Source organism: Apiospora aurea (genome assembly GCF_038362705.1).
Source record: "Apiospora aurea strain CBS 24483 chromosome Unknown utg000009l_segment0_segment0, whole genome shotgun sequence".
NCBI classification, from domain to species: Eukaryota; Fungi; Ascomycota; class Sordariomycetes; order Amphisphaeriales; family Apiosporaceae; genus Apiospora; species Apiospora aurea.
This window is the reverse complement of record NW_027117396.1, coordinates 1,116,670-1,125,956: the sequence shown is the minus strand read 5'-3', so window position 1 is coordinate 1,125,956 and position 9,287 is coordinate 1,116,670. Positions and strand designations below refer to the sequence as shown.

The 9,287-nt window shown below is 51.3% G+C and overlaps 2 protein-coding genes across 2 annotated transcripts; both read right to left on the bottom strand.

Annotated features, from left to right (window-relative positions):
- Positions 1-2,510: 2,510 nt before the first annotated feature.
- PG986_013461 (uncharacterized protein) lies at positions 2,511-4,717 on the bottom strand (the record flags this gene model as incomplete). Its single annotated transcript, XM_066849683.1, has 4 exons — positions 2,511-2,771; positions 2,830-3,873; positions 3,925-3,989; positions 4,078-4,717. 4 exons carry the CDS (start codon positions 4,715-4,717, stop codon positions 2,511-2,513), a joined length of 2,010 nt encoding a protein of 669 aa, XP_066693826.1.
- A 511-nt stretch (positions 4,718-5,228) lies between these two features.
- PG986_013460 (uncharacterized protein) lies at positions 5,229-6,300 on the bottom strand (the record flags this gene model as incomplete). The annotated part of the gene is made up of 3 exons (XM_066849682.1): positions 5,229-5,581; positions 5,654-5,999; positions 6,139-6,300. 3 exons carry the CDS (start codon positions 6,298-6,300, stop codon positions 5,229-5,231), a joined length of 861 nt encoding a protein of 286 aa, XP_066693825.1.
- Between the last annotated feature and the right edge of the window lie 2,987 nt (positions 6,301-9,287).

The following is a 9,287-nucleotide window of genomic DNA, read 5'->3' as shown; positions in this document are numbered from 1 at the left end:
TGTTTAACACTCGGCACTAACAAAGCAGCTATAGATAGTAGAGGGTAGATGGTAGATAGTGGGTAGCATTTCTCGACTACGGACGGACTGCTGTCGAACTGGAGGGGCCCAGATGATCAGGTATGCACACAGATTCCGTTTGATATACGCAATACCCCGTCCTTACGTGCCTGCGCGTTTTGCCGGCGATTCATGGTCACTGCAGCAGTGCCCTGTAACGCCGCTGCAGATGGATCCTTGGCCAAGCATCAGCGCTTGTCTGAACTGCTGGGTGCGAATACATATACTCGTAGTTACTATTAAAGCACCCTTGAGAGCACCTGTTGTTCCGGCCCTCTGCGGAGATGTACAGATGTATCAATTCATCGACGCGCCAGACCGCAGAGTTGGTAAGTAAGTTAGTAGTTGTAGTACCCGAAACCTCGGTACTATCCACAGCGGAAAATCCCTGTGGGTTTTTCTTTTCCTTCTCTTTCCCACACCCCTGACACGCCATAGCCGGAACCTTTGGACATTCCAAGAAGGCTCATATTCTTGGACGGCGGGAGTGCGAGAACGTGTTTGATCTTCCTTCTCCTCTTCCTTGGAATGGTCGGTCCAAGTACGAAATGGAAAGGGATAAAAAAAGAAAAAGAAGAAAGGAAAAAAAAACTCGCAATACACACACACACACACACACACGCCAGAGGCTCCACCTGTCGAGATCTTCTCCCGTCACCGATGTGTATCAGGGTCTAGGGAAAAAGGGGAGACTCGTTTTATGTGACATTGGGGCCTTTCTTCCATTACAGCCCGTGGGTGGTCCACTCTTGACTGGGGCCATTCTGAGATGCCGGGTCTGCCTCTGGAAATGAATGGCATGCATCACGCCGGATGCTCACACACACTCTCTCTCTCTTTTCTCTCCCTTCTCGACACAGAAACCGAGGTTGCTTCTGAATTGCCTACGGCTTTGCCCCGTGTGGCTGAGACCTACAGAAGCACACATGTGTTATGCACGACTCACCACAGCATCATCGCTGGAGCTATCTAGGCTATTCTCCAGGAAAAGAAAGAAGGGAGGGATCCAGCTCCTATACGCTGCTCTCTTCAACTCACCATTTCCATCTCGTCACTTGTTACAGTCCCGGCACCAATCCGCGCTGACCAGACGATAGCCGCCGCAACAGATCCTGGGTGCAGCTTTCTGCGGTCATCCTGCAAAGCTGGCCGGCACCCTATTCGGCCAGGCACACGCTGCACTCAATAGGGGGGGGTTACCCTCCATCACCTGCCTGCCTGCCTGTCTGCCTGTGTACCTGCCTACCTGCCTAGCAAAAGGCTGGCTGCGTGGCTGCCAATGCAGTCCAGAACTGGAAAGGCTTGGGCCTTGCCATACCTGAGCAAACAGCCAAAGGATGCATGCCAGCCTAGACTCCCCACGGATTCTCGGAAAAGCTTCATCCATTCATGCATGCGAAAGGCCGGCCGGCCACTTTCTCTCCATGTTTGCTTTTGCGCCGACGCTATTCGGTATTGGTATTGACCTGCTGCTGCAGCCATGCACCGCTTATGATATGATATTTTATTTGGTAGTGTAGAATAAAATAGTTCCAACGGCTCGACCCCAGACGCCCCCGCTCGTGCCACGATGCGTGACTAGCAACCTGAAACAGCATGGAGACCTAGTAGATTCCGTCATCATTAATTACTCGCCTGTCCCCACGAGGATCTTCTTCCGCCTATTAAGATTGGTAGTCACCACCTTGTCATCCAGCCGTTCCCTTGCCGGGGCAAGCGACCTTGCACTTTAGCGATCAAATTATAAACGCGCAGTCGAGGGTGCCCGGTTCCAGGCTGCCAGGGTCTGTTGTTTGGGGGCTGTGCCGCTGCAATATGATTGTCCAGAGTTGTTTCGCGTGGGTTCCAGTGGAGCGAAAAAAATCTACGAGCTGCACGGTATGACCATAATGCTGGGTAATAAGGGAGCAAAAACCTCCGATTCATGCAATTTTGTGGGTAGTAGGAAGGAGGAGGGAGAGACTGGATGAACATGTCCTCCAATCTGAAGCCTCGGTGGATCGTCTCGCATGAAAATGCTCACCGCACACTGCCCGTCGGCTTCTTCGGTCGCGCGCCGTCCTCCACCCGCGAGTCCGAGTGCTTAATGCCATAGACTCTTAGCTCATGGCTTTCAGCTCTAGGTAGCCCTCAGCTCTCAGCTCTCGGCTCTCAGACTTCAGCCCGTCAGGATCCGAGCGAGGCGACGCCTGGGTACCGTAAATCCGCATTTTCTTCGAGCCATTCCATCCAGTTCTTGAGGAACTTGCTACCTCTATTGCCAACGTAAGTAATCAGAAACGTGTCGCAGGCAAAATCTTGTAGCCGTATGGAGGGGGGCACAGGGCAGTCCCAGAATAGCAAGCAGCATGGAAATGTGTGATGAGCGGTAAGAAATCCGACGACTCACTTCTGAACGGTGTCTGAGTCGCCGATGACAATAAGCGAGCGCTTTGGCCTGGTCATGGCAACTAAAACCCTGTATCAGCTGCATGCTTCTCGTCCTGACTAATGGGTGTTGCTTCGGGTTCGGCAACCGAGGCAGTGACTGCCCCCGTCTGAACCAACTCACCATTCAGGCGGCGCTTCTCGCCTAGAAAGCCAACCTCACCCTCGCTGTTGCTGCGAACTAGTGTGACAATGATGGCCTCCTTCTCTCGGCCCTGGAAGCCATCTACGCTACCTAGCTCGATGCCTGGAAACTGGTCTTTCAGAGGTGCCAGTAGGGCAAGCTGGTTCGAACGTCAATCGTTGCCGCTGGGAGAACGACGCAGAAGGCACTTAACTTACTTGGGCATTGTATGGCGTCACGACGGCAATGTCTTCCGGCTTGACACCAGCATCGACGAGCTTCTGCACGTGCTGTTTGGTCAAGGCGGCTTCATTCTCGTTGCTCTTGCTGTCACCGAGGAGCGACTTTACACTCGACTTCCTCCCCGTGTCCTCCTCTTCGCTTTTCTCGGGAAAGTCGCCACCTTGCGTGTCAATGAATATGACGGGCTCGTTAGTGTCTTCGGTATCTTCAACCCCGGGCAAGTTATTTAGCAGGCGCCCTTTGACGCCATCTGCTGCCACAAGCTTGCTATCGTAGAGTTCGTCCGAGGGGAATCGCATGATCTTCTCATGCATACGGTACTGCGTCGTAAGCATCCTCTTGATGGACGAGCCATGCAAAGATAGAAGCCTATCGAAAAGGGTTGTTTCGAGATTCATGCCCTTGATGATTTTCTCGCCCTCTTTCACCGTCGCTTTCGTCTTGGAATTGCTGGACTTGACCGTAGGAGGCAGCTGTAAGTGGTCTCCAGCACAGATGGCCTTCTTGGCTGCAAGAAGCGGCACCCAGCATTGGGCTTCGAGCGCTTGACTCGCTTCATCTATAATTATGACATCAAACGCTTCATTCTTCAGCTGGAAGCCACCGGCTCCATGAAGAGTAGCGAGAACAACCTTGCTTCCTCTAATCAGGTCGCTGACACACTGCCTCTCTCTGATCCGATATTCTTTGCGCAGTTCCTTGAGGTCAGCATAGATAGCCTTGCGTTCTCTCCCAGTCCGGGTCTTTTTGATGGAAGCCTGCTTAGCATCCATCTCGGCTCGAACGTCTTTTACTATTAGGCCTGCTTCCGAAGTGCTAGTCAATATGTCTAATGAATGGTTAAGCACTGACGGCAAAAGTCTCGCTGGATGTCCAAGTCGCAGTATGGGTAGTTTATGAGGCGACAGGCGCTCGACAATGTTGTCTACCGATATGTTGGACGGTCCGCACACTAGTATGCGCAAGTTTCTTTTGACCATCTGCAGGATCAGTTCGATGAGGGTATGGGTTTTGCCTGTCTATAGTAGGTCAGCCAAGATATCCCAGCGGAAACCGGCAGAGATGCCTACCCCCGGAGGCCCATGGATCAATGCTATCTCCTTCGAAGCCAAGGCAAAACGGATAGCATTTTTCTCTGCAAAGACGTTAGCACTGCGTAACAAGAGACTGCAACTGAGAATACAATCTCTAGAGTCCGAGTTTCCACTCCTGTTGCGGCTTACGTGAATCGTTCAGTGTTGGATCGATCCACTCAATGTTAGCACACTCTGGCTCAGTGGTCAGGTCTGATGGGATTGACGAAGGCGAAGACAGGCCGAAGAGGACTCTGGTAAACATGGAGTAGTCCGACTCGGTCTGCTTCCCGAGATCCTTCATGGTTTGGTTCATCCGTCGATATGTGACATCATCAGCCAGCTTGACGATCCACAGCCTCCCAGAGAAGGAGACATCCTCCTTGTCCTCGTCTATGGCAATGGCCACGGCTTCTCTCTTGGTCTTGGTGATGACGCCACGTGCGCCCTTCTTCTCGAGCTCCTTGATCTCTCGCTTTTTGGCGCTGCCCGCCGGCAGCTCCGAGACGAGCACGATGTCGCCCGTCCGTATGCCGTGCTCGGGCAGCTCACCCGTAGCAGAAGTAGCACTGTCCGGGCCCAGCTCGAGCACGGTCTTGCCTCCTAGACCAGTACGCTGGGCCGAGACGACCAGATTGATGATAGCAAGCCCGGCGCGCTGCAAGGCAGTGGGGCTGGTGTTGTTTATCAGGCCGCTATTTTCCTGCAGCTCACTTTGCAGTTCTGCATCCAGCAGGGCAAGTTGGGTGTTCGCAAAAGCATGGATGTCGACCGGCGTTGCAGGGGCCATAGTGTATGACTATTGCAAATGGCAAGGTCCTTTTTAGAGTGTTGCAGCTTGGATGAATGGCTGCATGTTATGCGGCGTTGAGGTCCGATGGTTCCATCCCACCAACAAGTTTTGGGGGCTCTTTGCTGAGGAGCTTCCACTGAGGAACTTGCTGCACTGCAAACACAGCTGGGTCCACCGCTTTCCAACATTGCAGCGACGGGCCAACTTAGCTGACTACATACCGAGGTACAATACTGAGTACTTAGTGATGCCTTTTTGCTGTTGCAGCCCCCATTCCAATCAAGTAAGTAAGTGTTGGTATTGGGAGTTTCCTGTGAAATGCTGGTGGATGACATCATTGCATCTTCTGGCAAGCAGGCTGCTACAAACCAATCGTTCATACCTGGTAGTTGGACACAGCGTGATCATCAATTCCTGTGGTTTGAATTTCAATTTGTATCTCTCTTCTCTTCTATTCTACGTCAGCTGGAATTGCATATGTATCGTGAGCCCGGTCTATGCCCGTCGTTCATAGTTCAGGCCGAGAACTTGTTGGATGAACAACCACCACGATAATGAGAGAAACGACCATCAACGCCATGGCTATCAAGGACACAAGGACAATTGTTAACCTCGCCGCTGGGAATTTCTTTTTCAGTATCCATTGTTGACTCTGGAAATATCTTTGGTACCCCAGTAGCAGTATCAGGATGCTGATCCCTAAGAACGCTGCACCCAACGGCTTTCCTAGCCGGCGAATGGTTTGTAGAGCCGCGTCATCGCCTTCGGCCAAAGAGACATTCAAACGGAACAGCTGGGTGACGGCAATTCCAATGGAAGCGAATGCCAGGCTCGTTCGCAGCCAGGCAAGAAACGTTCGCTCTGGCAAATTATATCGGTTAGACGTCGGTGTACAGCAGACGATGGACAATACCTTAAGGGTTTCCAACATACCTAAAGCCAGGTGATCTCGCGCAACGCTTCCCTTGTTCTCGAGTTCGATAGACCAAATATTGCCCCAGAAGTATGCCCAGGAGTTTCCGTCTTGATCGCGAGCGTCGCCAGACCTTGGATGTGGGTGTCCATCTGTACCTTGAGCCTGGTCCTGGCCCTGGCCCTGGCGGGAACTAAATCGTTCGAGTCGCGAGTTCGGGTTCGACTGGGTAGATTGGTAGTTCTTTACATCTCGTCCCACGATGCCGGTCGTCTCGTCTGCGCTGTCGTCGTGATCGTGACGGGGAAAGGGCTGTAAGTTGGGGCTCTGCGACTGCGACATGGTGTTGGCACGATGGATGCCGGTCTGAGCTAAGAATGTTAGTCAATGGCCAACTTTCAAACTTCAGTATCTCGACGTGCGATGTGCCCATCCGATCGGGAATTTAGAGCCACCCAGGGCAGAGTCTAATGGCACGCAGGCAATGGACCGAAGTTGTACGAACCTCGACAATCTCATCGAGGCGTTCTTGGGTCGACTGTTGTCGCGACAGCCTAGAGGAACTGGTGGATCGGTTAATGTTGCTAATATCTTGCGTTGAAGAGCGGCGCAAGATCGAGGCGGGCGGCGCCCTCGAGCTACTTTGCGAAGCTTGGTGTTCAGCCATGTTGCACGTCTGCAAGGTGCGTGCGAGGTTGGGAGACCCAGAGACGATCACGCCATAACCCTGGAACGGCTATGTGGTTGGAAATACGACTCGGTGTTCAAGCCGGATGAGGCTTTGCATGCACAAGCCCACCGTGTCTGGCCAGCAGGACTTGGCATGCAATGCATTAATTGAATAAAATGTACGTAAAAGAGGTATGTACTCCCTCGGTATTAGTGACTTAGCGCGGCCTCTTCCTCTCCAACGATCCATTGGTATGTAGAACGCCTGGTTTCCATCATCTCCTATTCGCGGTATTCATCAGTCCATATGCCAAAACCAATAGCCTCGGCCCTAAAGGGACACTGGACCATCTCGTTCTGGTTCGAGCGGTCTCGGCTCCTGGAATTGACCGAGGACGTAATACGACGGATGACACGAACAGGTTCCCTATTACGATAATAATATACTGGTGGCGGTGTGAACTTCATTGGTCTTCTGATTATTCACGCTATCGACACAGAGACAAGAAGCAACCACTCCGACGGATAAGAATGCATGGTGCATTCACAGCAGGGCAGGCTTTATCAAGGGCAATCATACCCGCAACGTGGAATGCATGCTTTCCCGTCTTATAGTACAGCCCGGGTGGTAGTTATGAAGAGCTCTCTGTCGCCATAGCAAGGTATTCGATAGTCCCCCCTTTTACGAAACTGCGTAACTCAAATGCATGCCATTCCTCGTGGCCTCCTTTTTCTAAAAAGGAACCGAGGTCCTCATTAACCTGGTCAGCCGTCTGACAATAGTAGAAGTTTCCGGACGTATCAGGCCATGCAATATCGTATAATGACTTGCCTTGTACCTCGATATTATTGAGTCGCTGTTCTCAATCCCACGGTGGGTAAGAACTTTGAGAGAATGCCTCTATGCCCTCAAGTATCCGGCGATCCCATCGTGGCTCCTTCACAAGCCTTCGCTCTTTCCCAAACCTTGAGCGGTGGCATGTGGCCCATGATTTTCGTTGCCATGCATGGCAGTAAAACTACCACATGATGGACAGCTTCCTACACAACATCATTGGGTATGCATACTATCGCGGTTGGGTCACAAAGGCTGCTGCACTGCCCTCGAAGCACTCGTATGTTTATTGTCATTATCCTAATAGGTACTGTAAAACAGCAGGGGATTTCTTCCATTCTTGTGGATTGGCGATTACTCAGGCTCACCTGCATTATCTACTCGAGACTGGCACTCCTCTGAGCACTACCAAACTTCATCAGTCTCTACCATCTAGTTACTCTCTCAACGATACTCCATCAGGTAACTTCCCTGGCAATGCGTCAAGGAGCGGCCTATCTGTACATCCATCCATCACAACGGGGTGTAAAGACATCTCATGAGGCCCGATAGCTCTTGTCATCATCTTGCCGAAGACTTGTCTTGACGAGGTCCAACCCTAAAGGCAAACTAGTGATGACATGTTGGGCCAGATGATGTGGACTCTGGCAACGCCAGCCTGCAGAGCCTGGCACGAGAGGCTCGTCACACGGCAACTATACACCTCTTAGACAAGTTTCCCTTCTCATGCAAACAATGCCCCTCAAATGCTTGGGACATGCATGGTTGATGGGAGAGCCATAGAAGCCTGGCAAGCAGTGATATGGGAAGTTATTAGGAATTATGGCTGGGTGTCTTAATTGATCCATATACATGAAGCAGGTATTCCCCCTTTCGCGCAGTTTCCATTTGCTGGGGAATTTCTAAGGGTAAATCTGACAGGCAATGGTCATTGCCAAGGAACATATAATCATGTCGGAATCGTCTCCTGGTCACTTTACAAGTGTAGGCCATTTATAGGCAATCATAGCAATGGTACCTAGGTAGTTTATGGACTTACCTTGGGCTGTAGAAACTAATGAAAACTATTTGGGTCGGCAAGAAAGCCTAATGCAGTTCCAACCCTTCCAGTCTGTAAGAAACTGAACAGGACCTCGACCAGCAGGCGAGGCTTCCGTCCTGGTCTTGCATGTCATCGTCTCGAGGTCCCCCTAGCTCATCGAGTTCGTTCTGCCAATCAACGTGGGTACTATGCGAGAATCCGTGGTGTCTCTACCTACATCAGAAGATGCATGGTTCAATAGGCATAGGGGAACGAGTCGCAGCAGGTAGCGTGACAAGACCACATAGGCCATCGAGTAACACGCTGCCATTATGACGGCCCCCAGCGCGCTGTTCTCGTGACAGGGGCACCAGGAGTCCTCACCTGGGGTAAGATTCACCTCAGGGTCGGACGGCGTTACGATGAGTTGCAGGTAAAACCAGGTGAGAGTCTGTTATCACAACATCAAAGTCAAGCAGTCCTGCAACTAAAACGAATATAACTGTGAATATTGGTGGTCTGACGCCTGCCCTTTAGTTATTTGCTCCGATGTGTTCGAGCTGAGGATTCCAGTGAGCAAGGGAGATCCTAGGAATATAAAAACCTATCACAGTGCGTGATACGTCTAATAAGGATCTCGCGGCTGGTTGATAGACATGATAGACCAAGCCCGAATGAAGGTCAACACATTGGCGAGATGGGATTCATAATGGCGTCATGCGGCAGCTCACGTATCAGGAGACATCTGTACAATGATCCAAATACTGTGACTATTGCTAGCCTCACCTGACCGGTTCATCTATAGCCGGTATACTTCCAACACCTATCCCTCGACGTGTCCGTATAAGTCCCAGTAACTGCTCACATACAACGTTGGATTGGACTGCCCTTCACTATCAAGTACCTGCACAGAGGCAACACCAAAGACTCATATAATACGACGAAAATCGGACGAAGTCAATGCATAATCTTACCGACGCACCGGTAAATTCGGAGAGCATTTGACACACTTCAACATGATTCCCTCATCACAGTCCATTTCCCCAAATCTTCTAGATCAATCTAACCTACATGTTTTCGGACCGTGGAACGGTTGTGCATACGAGAGATCGATACCACGCCCAGACGT